Genomic DNA, 21,055 nt, shown 5'->3' with positions numbered 1-21,055 from the left:
CAAATCAAGTTAGTTTTACATCTAGAAGGCAGCTTCACTTTTGTGCTCTTGCTTTGTTCCATTTGTTTCTCAAGTTTTGTTTTTGCTAACATCATGCTATTTTAGCTAATTATTATTAGTTATTATTGGTTAATAATTTTAAAGTCAGATAAAACTTTGTTCTGTTTTGCTTTGTTAGGCTTTCAATATTTGTGGTCTTTCATGGTTATCTTTCTCATTCTGTGAAAAATAATAAAGTTTAATAGAGATTGTGTAGAATCTGTAGATAGCTTTTGGAAGCATTTTTAATATGATTATATTTATTCTAAGTTATGAATATAAACTTGTGATATCTATCTTCCTCCCTATCCCTCCTCTTCTTTCTTCTCCCCCTTTCCATTTTTCTTTTTTTTCATTGAGTAAGTATCTCACTATGTAACTCTGGCTGGCCTAAAACTCACTTTGTAGACCAGGCTGGGCCTCTTACCTCTGCCTCCCAAATGCGAGAATTAAAGGTATTTACCAATCACAGTCATCTTTCCATGCCCTCTTTTTTGACACCCTCTTCAGTTTCTCTTGTGAGTTTTTTATAGTTTTCATAGAGATCTTTCACCTCTTATTTATTTTTTGTTCGTGTGTGTGTGTGTGTGTGTGTGTGTATCTGTGTTTGTATGTAAGTGTGTTTTCTTATTGTCATATTCAATTTCTAAGTGCTTTCTACTTGTATGATGATATCTTATGTGGAAATGTATAAATTTTACATTTCTTTATTCCTTGATGTGTTATTTTTGTAGGCATTGTAACTGGGATTGTTTCAAGTTCTTTTTCAGATAATTCCCTATTAATGTCTAATTAACAGTATACTGATACTTGTCTGTTTTGTGTCTTGAATTTTGTTGTGTTTCCTAATTGCATTTGTTCCTTGGTGAGTGATGACTTTATAGTTTTTTATGTAAATGAAATTATATGCCATCAAGAACAATTTGATTTTCTTTCCTTTTGAATTTAGATGCCTTTTGTCTTTCTTTTGCTCCTTTGCCTGGCTAGCACTTACTGTACTATGTTGAAAAACTGGTCAAAGTAGGAATCCTGGTCTAATTCTGAATCTTAGGAGAGGTTATAATCTGCTAAGATTTGTTCCTTCTATATGTTTTGAGTTGCTTGGAAGTTTTCTTTTCTTTTTCTTTTTCTTTTTTTTCTCCGTGGCTTTTGGAGTCTGTCTTGGAACTAGCTCCTGTAGATCAGGCTGATCTTCAACTCACAGAGATCTACCTGCTTCTGCCTCCTGAGTGTGGGGATTAAAGTTGTGCGCCATCACTGACCAGAGGAAGTTTTCTTCATGAAGGGTTTTTGTATTCTCTCTAGTGTCTCTTTGGTATTTGTTTAAATAATTACCTTTTTATTGTGATTATGTTAATATGGTAAATCAAGTTTATTGATTAGTGTATGCTTAACTGGCTTTGCATTGCAGAGATCAGTCTTACTATGTCCTTGAATTTGTTTTGGTAGTAATTTTGTATCTATGTTCTTCAGGAATCTTGGCATTTTAGTGTGTTTTTATTGTCATATTCGATTTCTAAGTGTGCCTTTTATTTTTATGGTGATGTCCTATGTGGGGATATATAAATGTTTTCTTCTGTGATTTCTGGTATCTGCAGACATGCATAGGAAACCTTGCCTTCTATCCAAGGGGAGGTAAATATTACTTTGATTTGTGTAAAAATTGTTAATATAGAAAAGCTAATTTTAATTAGACAAAGCTTTATCATTTAATGGTTTTACATTTTAAATAATTAGTTGCAGTGATGGAGATCAAAACTGGACTTTGCATTTGCTAGACAAACATAGGCTGGTAGTTAGGTGGGTGGCGTGGCTCAAACTTCTAACCCTAGCACTTGGGAAGCTAAGGCAGGAGGATTGACATGAGTTCCATGTCAGGCTTATGCTCTAATGCTCTAAGATGAGGCCTTGTCTCAAAAAAAAAAAAAAAAAAAAAGAAAGAAAGAAAGAAAGAAAAAGAAAAAGATTGCTTTTAGTGCTTTTAGGTTACATCTATATGATGTATGTTGTAGAATGTGTGTGTGTGTGTGTGTGTGTGAGAGAGAGAGAGAGAGAGAGGGAGAGAGATGGAGGGATGAGGGAGAGAGAGAGAGAACACAATATGATGCTATGTCCATTTAGTAAAATGAAAGTTGGTCCACCCCTAAACCTCAGTTCTCCAGCTACTGTTTCTTGTCTAGATTTACATCACCAGGCATAACTTTTCTTTTGAGGCGTGGGCCTTAAAGTAATTCAGGTAGTGGTTGGCTACCTCCAATAACATTCATGCCCCTGTTGGCACCTGTTGTAAATCTTGCCATACCTGTTGTTTTTTTAGCTCATAGTTTGGTAAGAATGTTGGTGTCTTTTCTTCCCCAGAACACTGCATGTCACCTTTTGGTACTATGATAAATAGCCAGCAAGAAGGGTCATTATCAATGTGATTTCTTTGAGTCCTGTATGAAAAATGTGTAGTATCTTTAGCAATATGGTCCTCACCAGGTTCTTCTAGCTAATCAAGAGCAGTGCCAATAGCTCTCTAAGGTGGTCTTTAGGATTCTCCCCAGACCAACAACTTGAAGGGAAGTACTGGGCTTTTGATTTGACAACTTGAGGCTTCTGGAAGTAACATTTTCCACATGACTTTTCAAACATCTTGGTGTTAGTTTTACCTTCTTCCATCTCCTTATTTTTCCTACCCTCTCATCCCTCCCCCTACTAGTACATTGCTCCCTAGCATACAATTCACAAGAGTTTGATTTGTCAGTTTCTCAGGATTCTGACCCCCACTTGTACACTCATTTTTTTTTTTTTTAACTCAACCACATTAAGGCCTTCAGCATCTCCTGCATTTTCCCACATTTTCACAATAATGTGCCAATCTTCCAGCCAGTATGTAAGACAATTCTAGCTCTCAAGGTAATGATACATTGGCTTACCCTCATTTTCTTGCATTTGTTGGGTGTTGGAATTGACCTACTCATATTTTGAGATTTATGATGATAGTGTATAGCCAGATTTTGTTGTGATGTTTTCCTTTAGGATTTGATACTTTGAGGGTCTTCAGGGAGATTCACCAAATCGAACTCTTGTGATCCTGTGGTTTTCCAGGAATATTTATTTTTCATTTCCTATCCCCGGTCAAAGAATATTGGCCTATTTCTCATTACCATTCATGTTTTTTAGAGTCTGGAATAAACATTTGTATCATTTATGCTAAGCCCTTCACTTTATCTAATAAAAATACCTATGGGTAAGGAAGCTGGGTTGCAGAGAGGGAATGGCAATAACTTTTCCAGTATCAAAGCTATTTAATATAGAACTGAGATGAACAAGACAGTTCTGGTGTTTGGTTCAACACTCTTTGTCTCCTGGAACATTGTTCCCTTTATTAGCCATTCTTAGGAGCTTACAGTGTATGAAACTTGCATTAATTAATATTTTAATAAGGTGGCATATTTTTTTTCCAAAAGTGCTAAAAACATTAGACATATACATACAATATTTTTTTACAAGGAAGACATCCATAAGATATTTAAGCATCATTTATTGAAATGTGCTTGATATTCCGGGGGAATTAATATGAATTAATGTTGAATTTAAGAACCGTATTTTCTGTGTTTTTGTGATTTGCTAGGTTGTTTCCCTGGCACTTTACAGTTTTCATTTGAAAGTAGCCACTAAAAGTAGTATGAATGTGAGTACTTAAATTAGGAATAAACAAAATGACTTGAGCCTTGACTGAAATAGAGTTTCTGCTTAATATTATGCTATCATTTCTGAGTGGATTTAACCTCTAAAGGATGTAGTCCTACCTTTGCATTGCTATCTAGTCATTTCTGTACCTAATGTTGCTTTGTTGTTTATGATGGTGCAGGTCTCTATACCTGCACCTGCACTTAACAGTGTTGGTTAAGTAGTAAAGTAAAAGCCGTGGCTCACTGAAAGCATGTAGTTACAAGTTTCTTCTTGCCGGTCATTCTGTTTCTTTTCCTAAAAAATAAATAAATAAATAAAATAAAATAAAAAATAAAAATGTTCTTCATAAAAGCAGTCACAGTAAATTTTCTAGTTCTATGTAATTTTCTTTCCATTCTGGTCTTCACTAGTTATAAATAACACATGAAATGACTTTCAAGGTAGAAAGCAGGAATCCATTTTGAAATGTTCTATAAAATAAAGAGTGATTTACAGTTTCATATGATTTGGGATGAAAGCACTCGGGCTTTGCCAGGTCATCAAAGTCCTGTCAGGAGAATCTATTATTTATTGTTTGATTCACTAGGAGTGTTGTAAGTACTTTATTTTATGTTTATCTTATGTAAGTGTAGTGTTAGGAAAAAATCAGACACAAATACAATTTTAAGAATATATCATGGAGAACTAACCTAAATATTATAGTTATAAATTATAAAGTCCAGCATTAATGATATGGATTAAAGGTGATTTTAACATGAAATGAATAGTTTTCTTTCTTGAAAATAGTCATTTCATGATTTTGTAGCCCTGATTTTAATCTTGTGTCTTAAGTTGATTATTAGACCTATTTATCTTAATAGGTTTTGAAAAACTGCAGAAAGATGGGACTGTTCATAAACTTCTAAATATATATATATTTAGCTGACAACTTTGTAGTGGAATGTCAACTCAGAAGGTCTGATGGCTAATACTCCAGATTCTCTGTGACAACTGTTAAGAAAACTCATTTTATCATATCTCATATTTATCTGTTTTTAGTAATGTCTTTTCAGTCAAATTGTTCTTTTTTTTGCATTTTATTTATTTATTTATTTATTTATTTAATATAACCAAGTCCATTTAAATGAAAACAAACACTTATAGACAATATGTGGGAATTTGGGCATTGTTCTTTCCAAACTACTTCCTGCTGGTAAGGGGCTCTGTCATGGGGGATTCGAAGAAGATTCAGAAATCCTGAATGTAGTCTGTCAGGCTGCTTTGTCCAGCTGTTTTGAATGTAGGATCACCTGGAACTCTGTTTCAGGCTGTCTGGCTTGATCAAACCACATTAGTCTGGAAGGAATCCACAGCTTTTCATTTTCTGTGGAAACAAAAATAGAAATCTTTTTTTCCCAGTAACTTGTCCTTGCACTTAAATTTTGGAGTCAAAGCATTTTTTTTTATTTCATTTATTATTTTACATGTGGATCCCAGTACCCTCTCCCTCCCTCCCTCCCTCCCTCGCCCGAGCCCTCTCTCCCTCCCTCCCTCCTTCCCTTCCTTTTACCCTCTCTACCCTCTCACATGCACTCTAACCATCCTCCCCTCCCATCCCGCCACCCCAATTCTATATGTAGGGGAATGCCATCCAGTTGGGGTCATGTAGGTCTGACTGGTCATGTGAAGTAGGGACTAGGGCTTCTCTCCTGTCTCTAGATTAGGGCAGTTATCCCTCCATGGGGGATGTGTTCGCAAAGTACGTTTGTGCACCAGGGATACATCCTGGCTCCACTGTCTGAGGTCCCTTAGACTGCTCAGTCCTTGCTGAGACCCATATTCAGGGGGGCCTGAGTCAGTCCCATGCTGGTTTCCCAGCTATCAGTCTGATGGCCCTTTAGCTCCTCCTTGTTCAGGTAAGCTGTCTGTATGTGTTTCTGCCACATGGTCTTGTGCATCTTCATCTGCATCTGAGTTCTACTTCGACTCAGTGTTTATGTATGGGTGTTTGTTCCTGTTTCCAACAGGCATTAGTTGAGGGCTCCATGGATAAGTTAGTTGTTGATCTCACTCTCCGGGAAGGGCATTTATGGTAGCCTTTCCATGGAAGCTCAAATTGTTAGTTGGCAGCAGCCTTGTAGTTCTCTAGACCTTTTTTGCGTTCAATTTTATCTTCAAACCAATATTGGCTCCCTCCTTTATGTTCTCTCTCTCTCTCTCTCTCTCTCTCTCTCTCTCTCTCTCTCTCTCTCTCTCTCTCTCTCTCTCCTGTCTTCTATTCTTAATCAGGCTCAATCTTCCTGGTGGCACATGTCTTCATTTCTTCCCCCTCATTTTCTCCTACTTCTCTCTACATTCGCTGCCCCCCTCCCACTTCCCCTGAGCTCTGTGGGACTTGTCCCTTACCAGTTCTGTGAGGGACTTTACATGAATCTCTTAGATTACACCTTGTATCCTAGTTCCTCTGGTGGTGTGAATTATAGGCTGGTGATCCTTTGATCTAGGTCTAAAATCCATATATGAGTGAGTACATACTATGTTCCCCTTTTTGTGACTGGGTTACCTCATTCAGGATGGTTTCTTAAAGTGCCATCCACTTGCCTGTGAATTTCAAGATACCATTATTTTTTTTTTTCTGCAGAGTAGTATTCCATTGTGTAAATGTGCCACATCTTCATTAACCATTCTTCAATTGAGGGGCATCTAGGTTGCTTCCAAGTTCCTGCTATTACAAATACTACTGCTATGAACATAGTTGAACAGATGTCTTTGTGCATGGATGTGGATCCTGTGGGTATATGCCTAAGAGGGGGATTGCTGGGTCCTGTGGTAAACTAATTCCCATTTTCCTGAGGAACCGCCATACTGATCTCCAAAATGGCTGTATGAGTTTGCACTCCCACCAGCAGTGGAAGAGTGTTCCCCTTTCTCCACATCCTCTCCAACATGAGTCATCACTGGTGTTTCTAATTTTAGCCATTCTGGCAGGAGTAAGATGGTATCTCAAAGTTGTTTTGATTTGCATTTCCCTGATAGCTAAGGATGTGGAGCATTTTCTTAAGTGTCTTTCAGCCTTTTTGATTTCCTCTATTGAGAATTCTTTCTTCAGTTCTGTACCCCATTTTTTAATAGAGTTATTTGGTGTTTTGTTGACTAGTTTCTTGAGTTCATTGTATACTTTGGAGATCAGCCCTTTGTCGGATATAGGGTTAGTGAAAATCTTTTCCCAGTCAGTGGGCTGCCATTTGGTCTTGTCAACTGTGTCCTATAGAAGAAATAGATTTGTTGACCAAAGAAAATCATAAATCTAACAAATCCTAAACACAAAACATCCAGGAAATGCGGGACACCATGAAAAGACCAAACCTAAGAATAATAGGCATAGAGGAAGGTGAGGAAGCCCAGCTCCAAGGTGCCGAAAACATATTCAACAAAATCATCGAGCAAAACTTTCCAGATCTGAAGAAGGACATGCCCATGAAAGTATAAGAAGCATACCGAACCCCAAATATGATGGACAGAAGAAAAAACACCCCTCAACATATAGTAATCAAAACACCTAGCATGCAGAATAAAGAAAGGATATTAAGAGCAGCAAAGGAAAAAGGACAGGTAACATATAAAGGCAGACTTATCAAAATTACACCTGACTTCTCATGGAAACCCTCAAGACCAGAAGGTCCTGGATAGATGTTCTAAAAATATTAAGAGAACACGGATGCCAGCCTAGGATACTATATTCAGCAAAACTCTCAATCAATATAGATGGAGAGAACAAGGTATTTAAGGGCCTCTATCATTTTTATGATGGTAATTTTTAAGTCGTTCCTTCTGCTTCCTCTGCTTTGTTGTTGTGTTCCGTTCTAGTTGTAGAATCCCTAGATTCTGGTGGTTTCATGCTTGTCTTTCTGTTGTTAGGTGTTTTCTTGTATTGCCTTATTCCCATAGCTTCTTCCAGTAGGTGTTGGTGGGGCCTCCCCCTCTCTCTATGGTACTTCCCTGGTGGGCTTATGTGGGTCAGAGATTCAATATCTGTAGCTCTGTGTGGTCCAAGCTCTCTAGGAGGTCTCTCTGCAGACAGGGACCCAGGGATGGCTTCAAGGATGAGAATCCAGTAGAAGATGCCAGCAGGAACTCACAGTGGTCCTGCAGAGATAGGCAGATCTCTGGGTGGGGCCTGGCACTCCAGCAGAGGACTGGTGGTGGGGGTCAGAGACCAAGCAGGTGGAACTTATGGGTGGTCCCACGTGGATAGTCAGGTCTCCTTTGTTCAGAGTTGCTCCGAGAAGTCTCCGAAGTAGGGTGGACTGTTGGCTCCACCCTATGTCCCAGTGCTTAACCAGTGTGTCATTACTGTGGGTAGAGTAGGGCATAGGGTATGGGGGGGTAGGCTGGCGGTGGGGATGGGTGGTGGTGTATCAGAGCTCCATGGCTGCTCTCGATGGGGACAGGACACAGGAGCAGCAGTATCAGGGGCCAACCCAGGGTGTTCGGGTGTGTGGAGAGGTTGTAGGGGAGAGGCAGCCCCGATTGGGGCCAGACTTATCCCTGACCAATAGCCGGCGGAAGAGGACAAAGTCTGAGCTGAAATTTGGGAAGGTTTTGCGGGATAGTTGGATCTCACTGGAAACTTGAACTCTCCAGCTGAGGCCTCTTTCTTTAGCAGAGGCCTGGATGTTGGGGTCAAGGATCTTGTGGGCAGGAACTCACAGTGGACCTGCCGAGATAGGCGGATATCTCAGAGGGGCCCGGGACTCTAGCAGAGGACTGGAGTTGTGGTCAGAGACCAAGCAGGTAGAAATTATGGGTGCTTCTGTTTGGATAAGCACGTCTCCTTTGTTCAGAGTTGCTCCGAGACGTCTCTGAAGTAGGGTGGATTGTTGGCTCCATCCTCTGTCCCAGTGCTCAACCAGAGCGTCAGGGCTGTGGGTAGGGTAGGGGACAGGGTAGGGCACAGCTTTGGGGGGGGCAGGCTCATGGTGGGGATGGGTGTGGTGTATCAGAGCTCCAAGGGTGCTCTCGATGGGGACAGGACACAGGAGCAGCAGGATCAGGGCCAACCCATGAAGGTCATGGGCAGGGGAGAGGTTGTAGGGGAGAGGCAGCCCCAATTGGGCCCAGACTCACCTCTCCAGTCAAATTGCTCTTGTATGAAAATTATCCATATTTCTTGTAATTGAATTTTTGGCAGATTCTTTGGGACAGCCTTATGTAATGGGAAATGTTTAATGTATATCTAATGTATGATAAACTTCTATAGAATACATAAAATGATTTATAAAATTAACTTATATAATAACTAAATATCAGTATACAAGTGCCATGTATTATATATAATTTTATGCATGTACTATATGTACATCATTCCCTTTTCTTCCTGTCAGCTCTCCCCTTGTCTCTCTCAAACTCATGATCTCTTCTTTTAATTATTATTGTTACATCTGGTGTGTGTGTGTGTGTGTGTGTGTGTGTGAGAGAGAGAGAGAGTCTGTGAGTGTGAGTGTATGTATAAGCAAATTAAGAGATAAATACCATTTGTTGAATCCATTTTGTATTCCTCAAATGTGTATTTTTTAGGGCTGACCTCTTGGTATTAGATAGTCTTTTAGGGAGTTGTCTTTGGGGAAGATTAATTTTTTCCTTCTCAGCAGTTATTCATTGCCTGTAGCTCTTATCTAGGGGTTGGGCCTTGAGAGAGTTCTCAAATCAGAGATCTAAAATCCACTTCAGGATGTCAACCTGGTGTGTCATTGTACAAATATTTTTTTTAAAGATTTATTTATTATGTATGCAGTATTTTGTCTGCACACCAGAAGAGGGCACCTGATCGCATTATAGATGGTTGTAAGCCACGATGTGGTTGCTGGGAATTGAATTTAGGTCCTCTGGAAGAGCAGTCAGTGCTCTTAACCTCTGAGCCATCTCTCCAGCCCTGTACACAAATATTCTTTAAGGAACCATATTGTACAACCTATCTTGTCCTATATATTTGTTTTTTTTTTTTTTCCAGCACACATCTTTATCTGGTCCTCTGGCTCTAAGAATTGTCCTGGCCCTTCTTTAATTCTTCTTGAGCTTTAAATGTAAGCGTTGCATTGTAGATGCATCAGTGAGGTTAGAAATCCCAGTCAGTTGTTCTCTGCATTTTTGCCTGTTGTGGATTTCTGTAATTGTCTCTATCTGATGCTAAAAGAATCTTCTTTGACTGGGGTTGGGGTGGGGTGAGTATTACTCTTGTATGTGGATATAAAGATAAGTATTTAGAATATGGTTAGTAAGTATACTGTTTTAGGACAATGACAACAGTAGGTTCTCCTTTAGGTTTCATGGCTTTTCTAGCTGTAGGTTTACAGTACTGGGCATCAAGGCCCTCTTGTTCAGTATGACTGGGCCCAATTAAACAGCTGTTGGTTACACCTAAAACAGAAGCAGCAATGTTGCATCATTTTGGATAACTTGCCATGGTGATCATTTTTGTGGTTCATAGGTTTCACAGCTTTGGCAGCTTGCATAGTACCTTACAGTACTATAAGAGATAGTCCTTGGGGAGAAGGCTTCTGGGTCAAATCTAACTTGATTCTTCCAAGTCCTGTGTCCAAAGTGTGTGCTGTCTTCAGTAGTAGAAAGTTACCTTCAAATTCTGTGAGGTAATCAATGACACTGCAAAACTTTATTGTTTTTTTTTTGTTTGTTTGTTTTTGTTTTTGTGGTCTCATATTCCCCTTACGTACAGCTTGAAAGGAGGTTTATCATGCTTGGTACTGTTCCCTTTTCCCCCTTCCCATCTAAAGACTACCCTCCTTTCTCCATTTCTCACTTCATAGTACTTAAGTGCTACTATCTCAGTCTCTAGAGCTCCTTCTCCCTCTTCTCCCCCCACCCCCACACGTTTCCTTTTATTTTCCAGGTTTCTGAAATTACTTCAAGCTGTATATATACACATAATGATTTGGAACTAGCAGTCACAAATAAGAGAGAGCATTCATCATCATTCGTTTTTTTCTGGGTGTAGGTTGTCTCACTCAGTATAATATTTTCTAGTTCATCCTATTATCTGCAAATTTCATGATTTTAATTTTCTTTGTACCATTGCATGTTTGTACCACGTTTTCATCAGTTTAAAGACATTTACGTTGTTTACATTTCTACATAAGGAGATTCATGATATAAACTTCTTTTTAGATAAAAAGCTTCTTTTAGTATATATAACTGTACTGAAGATTCAAAAAAATTACAGGTATCAGTAACTATTTAGAAAATATTTTATCTGAAGTAATATCAGGTGTATGCCATTAATCCAGGTATTATGATATTTCTTTCTGATCAAAGGGACAAGGGGATGAACTTATATAAGTGGAAATAAACTATGCCACAGAAGACATATGAGAAAAATTCCCTAAGGACCTAAGAAGTAGTATGATTAAAATATATATATTTTAACCACACACACTGTGTATTAGTTAGTGTTCTCTAAAGGAATAGAATTGATAAGAATGAGAATTGTTAGAATGATTTACAGGCAGGTAGTCTGACGATAGCTGTCTCACAACTGATAGGAAGACCAAAAATTCAGTAACTGTTCAATGCATGAGACTAGATATTTCAGGAGCTAGAGTCCTGAACGATTTCTAGAGAGAAGCTGATCTTTAGTCCATCTTGGAATCCTGAAGAAGTATATCTAATACCAGAGAAGGAATGCCTCAGTAGACTGTAGATGAACTTTCCAGCCAGAGTGAGGCAAGCAAACAAAAAGGCTCCTCGTTCTGTGTCATTTTATGTGGGATGCCACCAGAAGGTGTGTTTCTGGTTAAGGGTGGTCTTCCCATCTCAAGTGAACCAGGGAAGAAAATCCCTCATAGGCATGACCCTGATGCTCAGTTTTACATTATTCTGTATGTGGTCATTGACAATTGAGATTAGTGCTTGCATATGACATTGCTCATGTTACACAACTTTCTACTACTCTTTCTTCTCTTTCCATCCCCTTAAATTCAGATTTGTCAACCATAAGTGTTAGCATCCAAACCTCTTAAGGGAAGTTCTAAATCTATATAGAAAAAACTAAGAATCCTTTGTCTTGATTACTTTTGTTTGTTTCGTTAGTTTGTTTGGATGTTCTTTTTTTTTTTTTTTTTTAGATAGAGAAAATATGGAGTTGAGTGAGTAGGGAGATGGGGAGAATCTGGGAGGAGGTGTGGGTACTGAATGGATATCATTAAACTATATTGTATGAAGAAAATTAAATAAATAAAATATATTGCATGAAAAATTTTAAATAAAAATAAATAAATACCACCTCCCATTGATTTATCCTCAAATAGGTAACAATCTTAAAGCATTTTAAAAATTCATATTCTAAGCAGTGTGGAACCTGAGATTATAGTGCCAGAATACATTGGATTTGTAGCTGAAACGGACCTGTCTTTTGTTAACATTTGGAAGAATGGAGTGAATGATCAACAGAATGTCCTTGTTCTTTGTGTTTGAACTTTTATGTGGGTTTGAAATTACCATAGAAAGAATATTGAAAACATCTTTGTTCTTTTAAAAAAAATTAAATAGATTCTCTTCAGGTATGCATGTGTGGCTCTGTGATAGAACACTTGCCTAGCATGGAAAACGGCCTGCCTTTATATCCTGTCAGTAAAAGAAAAAAGGATTCCCCTAATCTTGAAAACTAGTTTTAAATATTACAGTGACAGAAAGTTTACATTTTGAGTTAATTTAATTTGTGTCTGAGGACAGAATTACTCAGTTTTTAATCTATAGTCTCTGACCAGAAGTTTACTTTGTTCAAATTCTTTTTCGGACATGTAAGCACTGTCTATGCAAATAAAGCATCTTGGGAAATAAACACCACCCGGCAGCTACAGGGGTAGCTGGCATTCCTTTAGAGGGAAACGCTCCTTCACACAGTTGAAGGTAAAAGCATTCACTTCTCATTCTTGTATACAGAGCTCTCTCTGTAAGCAGTAGTGCATCCTTGAAGGCTGAAAAGTCCACATCTGTAACCTCTGTGGTCACCTTAAGCACATCAGTGTGCCAGATTACCTGCTATACAGGTAGTTAAATACTTCTCCAAGAATACAGGTGTGTGTTACTCTACCTCAAAGGTCTTGTAGTAAGCTAAAAAAGAGTGATACTGGTAGGTTTTGAATCCTGCATAGAATATAATAGACTTTTTCGAAAAAGTGCATAAAATTGTTTTTTTTTTTTTATTCTAGCACAAAACAGTAGTACCTGGCTTCTTATAAAAGCTATAATCACTGTGTACATCTACTTTGTAATAAAACCTAACGAACAAAAAGAAGTAAACTCCCCTCCCCTTACTCCCAACATACCCAGGAGGTCTTGTCCCTTTCCCCTTCTGTGAGGGACCTTGTATGAATCTCTTAGATTCCCACTTGTAATCTAGTTTCTCTAGCAGTGTGAATTATAGGTTACCATAAATGCCCTTCCCTGATAATGAGATTGATGACTAACTTATCCACCATCATAGAGCCCTCATCTAGTAGCTGATGGAAACACAAGCAGACACCCACAGCTAAACACTGAGCTGAACTGGAATCCAGATGCAGAGAGGGGAGCCAAGACCAGGCTACAGAAATCCACAGAGACAGCTGACCTGAACATGGGGGAGCTCATGGGCTCTCAGACTGATAGATAGGAAACCAGCATTGGACTGATTCAGACCCTCTGAACATGGGTCCCAGTTAGAAGGCCTGGGCAGTCTAAGGGACCTCTGACAGTGGAACTAGGATGTATCCCTGGTGCACAAAAGGACTTTGGGAGCACATTCCCCATGGAGGGATACTCTCTCAACCTAGAGGCAGGAGGGAGGGCCTTATCCCTGTTGCAAATGACTTGACAGATTTTGTTGACCCCTCCTAGAAGGCATCACCCTCCCTGTGGAGTGTGTGGGGGAGTGGGATGAGAGGGTGATGGTGGGGGGCATGTGAGGGAGGAAGAGAGGGAGGGAGGGGAGGAGAGGGAACTGGGATCGATATGGAAAATAAGAATACACAAATAAAAAAAGTAATTCAAGAATTAAAAAAAAAAGAGTATACCCAACTCTTTCATATACTACAGTGCTGGTGGAATGCTCATCCCTTTTTCCATCTTCAGCTGCAAAGGCAATGTGTTCTGGCACTATAGTCTCAGGCTGCAGACTGCTTAAAAATGAACTTTAAACATGCTTTTGAAAGATAAATCAGTGGTAAGCAAGTGGTAAGTATTTTAAACCCTCAGAGAGCTAATCTTAATTCAAGAAATAGAGGAAGAGAACGTTTTCCACATAGCTGTATTATAAGGTGTGTCATATCATTTTTTTCCTGTTCTTCCTCAGACTGAACAGTGAACACATTGTACTTGCATATTTGTGCTCACACATTTCATAGAGCTTCCAGTGAAACATTTTGTGATTTGTCCTTGATCCAACATTAGCCATTACCTAGGCCTTTAAGGTTATCCAACAAACCTAAAGTTACTCCTCACAAAGGGTAAAGGAGAGGGGAGTTAAAAAAAAAATAAGGTGGTTCGTGAGTAGTTGGGCTGGTATATTTCACTTAGCATAATGTTTCAGAGAGTCATCTACTTTGCAGAAGAAATTCTGCTTCTAAGGCATCTGGCTTTTCTTCCTAGGGAGATCTTATAATTTATTAAAGCCTATATGTGTTCTAGATAAAGACTCCCAAGGATTGTGAATTTGAGTAATGATTCTGTACTATTTTTCTAAGTGTTCGAAGAGATTTTAGTACAAAATTAAAGTTTTTAAGTGATATTAAAGTTGAACACACACATATACACATATAGATTAATATTTTACCAAAATAAGAACAACAAAAGGGCTGGTGAGATAGCTCAGTGGATAAGGATGCCTGCTGTTAGGCCTGTTAACCTGAGTTTGATCCCCGGGCCCCACAAAGTTGGAAAAAGAGAACTGACTCCTGCACATTGTCCTCTGACCTTCACGTGTGCATCATGGCACATGTTTTTCCCTACTCCTTTTTAAACAAGCAGTTACTTTATTCAGTGATTGAGAACAAAATTTAATCAGTCTCTTTTCCTATATCTTTTAAAACTCAAAGCTTCTTTTTAATGAAACTTTATTCTCTCCTGCAACTCTGGGTATTTTTTTTTTGGATTTATTTATTTTATTTTATTCATACGAACATTATACCTGTATACATACACATCTACCAACTGTATGCCTGATGCCTGAGAAGATCAGAAGAGAGCATCAGATTCCTTGGAGTTGGAGATAGGTGTTTGTGAGCTACCATGTGGGTGCTGGGAACTGAACCTGGGGCCTCTGCAAAACAAGTGTCCTTAACCACTGAGCTATCTCTCCATCTCCAAGTTGAAGTATTTTAAAAAGTTAATTCACACTGAAACACCGAAATCCTTTTCAAACTTTTTTACTCAAAGAATGACATCCAGACTTCCTAATTTAGCTCCAACTACTCATTTGTAAAAATTTGTTTTATTGCAGTAAAATTATTTAACATAATAACTATCTTCTTAACTTTTTTCTTTGCTGTGTCCTTTCTTTAGAAATCATTTATTGACTGGGTGGGACAAAAAAATGTAACCTTGGCCACAAAGACATTACTAACTGAATTCATAGATTGTTATTTTAATAATTCTAAGCATGAAGATAATGGGCCCTTAACATTTAACATTGGAACAGCCTGCGTGTTGATTTCACAAACTTGTGGTGATATCTGGATGCAAGTATTAAGAAAAATTTCAAATAATAGTTATTTGGGTTTTATGTAATTTGGACTCAGATCATATTCCACATTGAAAACCATTTTTGGCTTTGCATTGCCAGCAGAGACTTGACTTCTGACTGTTGATTACAGGCATAGAAATTACCACACATATCTCCCTACCCAAAAGAATAGCTAATTGGGGTAAAATAGAGGAGAGTGATATTGTCTGCAGTTGGTGTTGGCATTTGTGCAAAGACATATGTTAGTGTGATATTGAATGAAATGCTGGTGCTTCTAAACTAAACTCAAGCATGCTAAGAATTGTCTTCCAGGTTGTATTTGTGTATTTAGGAATATTTATGAATATATATGTAAGTATAATATCAATTAAAAAAGAAGCCACTAATTTGAAAGAGTTCAATGAGGCGATATATGGAAGGCTTTGGAGGGAGGAAAGGGAAGGGGGGAATGATTCAGTTATTATAATCTAAAAAAATGATTAAAAATTATTCTCAGCACAGATAGACTTCTAATAACTAGAGAATTTTATGAAGTAGGTGATGAAGATTGCCATTGACAGAAGGAAAAAGAGGTACAGAAAGTGTGACTTGTCTAAAGTTACATAGCTAGGGAACCAGTGGAACAGAGAGTCAAGTCCAGGTCTCAGTGATTCAGACTTAACTCATTTTATTAAGTTACCTATATTGCCCTTCAATCTAGTTCTCCAAAAATGAATTACTGGAGTTACAAAACTCCTTTGTGGCTTGTTTCCCCTTTTATATAGTATTGTCCACGATGATAATGAGAATGGTATGATATGTGTTTACATGCTACAAAGCATAAAACTATGTATGTGCCATATTAATGCTGTCGTTTTGTAGAAAACTTGTTAACATTTCTATTTTGTAGTATTTCTTGGCTTATCAACATTTAAAAGGATATTCATTACATTTCTTTAGCAAGGGACATTATTTAGGTATAGCAAAAAGTTCAGATCATCATAGTACACATTAGAGTAATAGTTTTAGATGAAAAACATAGTATGTGTATTTATTTGAAACTCCCATTTCCCTCTAATCTTTCTTCTACACTTATATCCAAAAATAAAACTTTATGATGGCTTGGTTCCAATAATTGATATTTAATGGTTATATTCTGTACATTTGGACACAACTTCTGTTTTTAACCAGACATTATAAACCCACAAATTGTTCAATACTGGAAAAATAGTTCTTCATGAAGACAGTTGGCTCTTGTGTTTAATGTGGATTTTAGCTGAACACTGATTATGTCATTTGCTTTCCTGTGTATTACTTTAAAATAGATTTTTAACTGTGTGTGTGTGTGTGTTTGCTGAGCATATGGAGGAAGGTCACAGGATAGTTTTGTGGAATTGATTTTCTTATTCTCTGTGTGGGCTCTGGAGGTCAAACTCAGGTCTTAGCAGTAGGCACCTTTAGTCACTGAGCCATCTTCGGAGTACTGTATCACAGAGGACAATTAACCTTTACTTGTTTTTTTTTTTTTTTTTTTTTTTTTTTTGTTTTTTTGTTTGTAATTTTTGATTCTTAGTATTTTAAATGGTCATCAAAGAATGCAAAACAACCAGGATTTCTCATAGTGCTAGTGGTGCTCATTCCAGAGGATTGTTCTAAACTTTCAATATGCTTTATCTGTACGAATGAAAATTTAGGACCTAATGACCTCTAGTGAAATGGAAGATCTGACAATAAAAATTGTGGAAGAGTCTTGAACTTATCTAACATATTAGTGATGTAGTAGAAAAACTTGACCTTTATGATAACATAATTGAGGTTGTTAATTAAAATTTGTGTTCTTATTAGTAATTTATATTTCCTTTTATGAAGGTAAGCTTTAGTATGCCTACATTTGATTCCAAAGCAATACTATTTCCTTTCCAATGTGCTATAGTGACCAATAAGCAAGGTGATTAATTACCATAATTTTTAACATAAAAATGTATTCCATTTGTACATAGAGGTTTTGTGGCGTTGGAATTAGATCTGAAATTTCAACTCTGGATCTTTTTATTAGCAGTAAATTTACATCCTTGAGCAGCAGTTTCTTTGTTGTCTCACAGGTGCAGACTCTTATCTCAGTGCCTTTGTGACGATCAGATAAGCTTGTTTGCTAACCTGGTTCCTCAGTAACAAAGGCCTATTTGTTTTTAAACAGTTGTCCATTTATGATAATTTGCAAAAGAAGCTGAGGACTTATCTTTTTAAAACAAGTATCTTCTACCCAAAAAAACCCAGCATTAGTTTTATATGTTTAAGAAATATCTCTCTTTATAATTTTAAAAACTATAAATTTTCTTTAATAAAAATATTTTATGCAGCAATAGCATGAATTGAACATTTTCTATAAAATTCATATATACTTACATTCTAAATGATCTAGGTATGTGTTTTTATAGGTTTGCCTGAATCCATCATTGCGGCTGCATGTTCAAGGAGTGGCCAGAGGGTTCTGCATGTTGATTCGTAAGTTTTCACCCTGGTAGCATTTAACACACATATATGTCTGTATATTTATGGGTGTGCTTTTATATATATATATATATATATGTATGTATGTATGTATGTATATGTATGTATGTATCATGTGAAATTTCTTAACATAGAAAAAGTACTGGAATTATTTTCATTTTTAACCAATAGTATGCAAAACACATAAAATACAGGGTTTCTTACTATATTTTTTGAAATAAGGATAGTTGACATTTATGCGTAAACCAAAAGCATCTTTTAAATTTTTTTATCAGGAGTGAGCTAGATCTTAAAATAAAACCCCACATGTACCTTTTCTTATATGAGTATGTGGTCTGGAAGAATATACCACATTTACTGTATTTTAGGCTTCATGTTTTATTGTTAAAATTTAGTCAGTACATTTGAATTTATGGTTTTATTAAAGGATATCAAAATTCAAACTTATAAAAGTATTAGTTTGGAAAACTGTCTAGAATATTTTTCTTTTAAATGCATTAATAAAAAAAGAGGTAAAGGGAAAACTATTTGATGCCTAACATAAATCTTAATTCATATGTCACTTGAAAGCAGGTCTTAAGTGTGTCACCTATATTATTACTCATTTTGACTCAGAAGAGAAAGGATAAGTGGACATTCTGTCTTCTCGTAGATATTAAGTACAGTATTTTCCAGAGTGCTAGAAAACAAAGTAGCACTCGATCTGTAAATAATGTATAGTGTTTTCCCATTTGTTCATATTGTAAAATGTAACATTTGTTATACTTAAAATTTCATACATTTATTTAATTAGGTAACCACATGAACTAATAATGGCTTCATTTTTGCCTTTTTGTGTATGTATGGATGCCATTACACCTTATTCTTATTCATTTCCTTCCCCCACCCTACTAATGCTCTTCTGACAGATCCCCTTCTCATCAGTGATCCCTTTCTGTGTTCATGTCACGTGTATTTACAGCTATTTTTGTTAACTCCTCTGAGGCTCCTCATCAGATTATTTCCTTTCTTCTTATAGTTTCCTTTTTAGTTTTGTGACAGTCTGTCTCTCTGGATCTTTCTGTCCATAGACCATCAGATTGCGTGCTGGTTATTTTTTGTCAACTTGACACACATGAGTTTTGTTTTGTTTTTTTGTTTTTGCTAATAACCATGCTCTAATGAAACAAACGGTACTCATGAATTTTATTTTTTTAACTACAATTTTTATTTAAATTAGAAATAATCTTGTTTTATATGTCAATCCCAGTTCTCTCTCCCTCCCATCCTCCCCTGCCTCCCACTGACTTCTCATCTCATCCCCTTTCTGCTCCCCAGGGAGGGTGAGACCTTCCATGGGGGATATTCAAAGTCTGTCACATCAGTTGGAGCATGACCTTGGCCCTTCCTAGTGTCTCTATGCTGAGAGAGTATTCCTTTATAGAGAATGGGCTCCCAAAGTCTATTCATACACTAGGAATAAATATTGATCCACTACCAGAGGCCCCATAGAATGCCCAGTCCTCCAAGCTGATACCTACATTCAGGGTGTCTGGGTCGGTACTATGCTGGTTTGTTTCCTAGCTATCAGTCTGAGCTCCATGAACTCCCACTTGTTCAGTTCAGTGGTTTCTGTGGTTTCTCCAGTCTGGTCTTGACCCCTTTGCTCATTACTCCCCCCTTTCTACAATTGGATTCCAGAAGTTTAGCTCAGTATTTAGCTGTGGGTCTCTGCTTCTGCTTCCAGCAGCTACTGGATGAAGGCTCTAGGATGGCATACAAGGTAGTCATCAATTTCACTATCTGTGAAGGGCATTTAAGGTAGCCTCTCCACTATTGCTTAGATTATTACTTGGGGTCTTCCTTGTAGAACTCTGGACATTTCCCTAGTGCCAGATTTCTCTTTAGACCTGTAATGGCTCAGGGTATTGTGGTAGAATGAAAAACAGCAATTGAGAAAATGTCCAAATCAGATTATCATGTGTAGGCAAGACTACTAGGCATTTTCTTGATTAACAATTGAAGTGGTGGTGGGTGGGGACACACATGGGCAGGTGGTCCTGAGTTTTATAAAGAGGCTGAATACACCAGTAAGCAGAATTCCTACTTGGTCTCTGCTTCAGCTTCTCCCTCCAGGTTCTTACTCTGACTTCCCTTCATGATGGACAGTACACTGTGAGATTTTAAAAGTACATAAAACAAAATTGTTTTGTCTGTTTTGGATTGCTTTTGCTTTCCTGTGAACTTTTGTACTTTTTAAATATTTCTCAGAATGTAATTGAGACTTTCAGGTGAAATGTGTTGAACTAGCTATTTTTACAATATGAATTTTGCCATTCCATATACATGGGAGGTCTTTTCATCTTCTCTTCAGTTTTATTTTTCTTTTAAAATGCATATTTATGAAGGGAATAATAAGATATCCAGGAGGAATCCTAGCGAGGGCCCAGTATCAATAGTATAGTAAAAGCCAGAGGCTTTGGACCAGACCAATGACTTAAATTACAAGTCTAGATGTATGGTCTAAAGGGTATGACTCATTGGACCACACTACAGCTTCCATGCTGAGATTTTTTTTTTAATTTGTTTTTTTGTTGTTGTTGTTTGGTTTGTTCTTTAGCTGTTCAAATTACTATATTGAGTTGTTTTCGTAGTCCATTAATATCTGCCATGATATTTTCATTCATTGTTAAGATACTTAAGTCCCTTCCTGATTTTTATTTTAAATAACCTGTTAATTCAAGAGTGTGTTGGCTTAGTGTGTATGTAATTGTGTAGCTTCTATGTTAGCTAATGAGATAGTATCAATTCTTTCAGTGCTTTTGTGTTTCTTTAAGCTGTTTTTGTATCCTAGAATTTGTTCACTTTTATAGAAAGCTCCATGAGACTCTGAAAAAGATGGGGTTTGTGTTTTGTTTTTTTTTTTTGGCTGGAATATTCTATAGGCATCTGTAAAATGTATTTGAACCACTTTGTAATTTACCATTTAAGATCTTTTTGATGTTTACTTTGGGTATTTTTATAAAATGAACACATACCCAATATTAGTATTTCAGGACCTATGTGACTATTTATGCTTATTAGTGTTTATTTTATGAAATCTAGGATTCCAGTGTCCTGTGTGTATATATTTAAAATTATTATGTCTTCTTAATT

At 37.2% G+C, this 21,055-nt stretch overlaps 1 protein-coding gene across 1 annotated transcript in view; it reads left to right on the top strand.

The window, feature by feature from the left end:
* Positions 1 to 21,055, top strand: part of LOC127214993 (rab proteins geranylgeranyltransferase component A 1-like) — a 66,795-nt gene that overhangs the window by 8,654 nt on the left and 37,086 nt on the right. Inside the window, exon 3 of the mRNA XM_051175300.1 lies at positions 17,848 to 17,914. Coding sequence (XP_051031257.1) covers positions 17,848 to 17,914 — 67 coding nt within the window. The remainder of the gene's footprint in view (positions 1 to 17,847; positions 17,915 to 21,055) is intronic.

This window comes from Phodopus roborovskii, unplaced genomic scaffold, assembly GCF_943737965.1.
Source record: "Phodopus roborovskii unplaced genomic scaffold, PHOROB, whole genome shotgun sequence".
In the NCBI taxonomy this organism is placed as follows: domain Eukaryota; kingdom Metazoa; phylum Chordata; class Mammalia; order Rodentia; family Cricetidae; genus Phodopus; species Phodopus roborovskii.
Note: the sequence above shows the minus strand (reverse complement) of the source record. Positions and strands in the feature narration are given on the sequence as shown.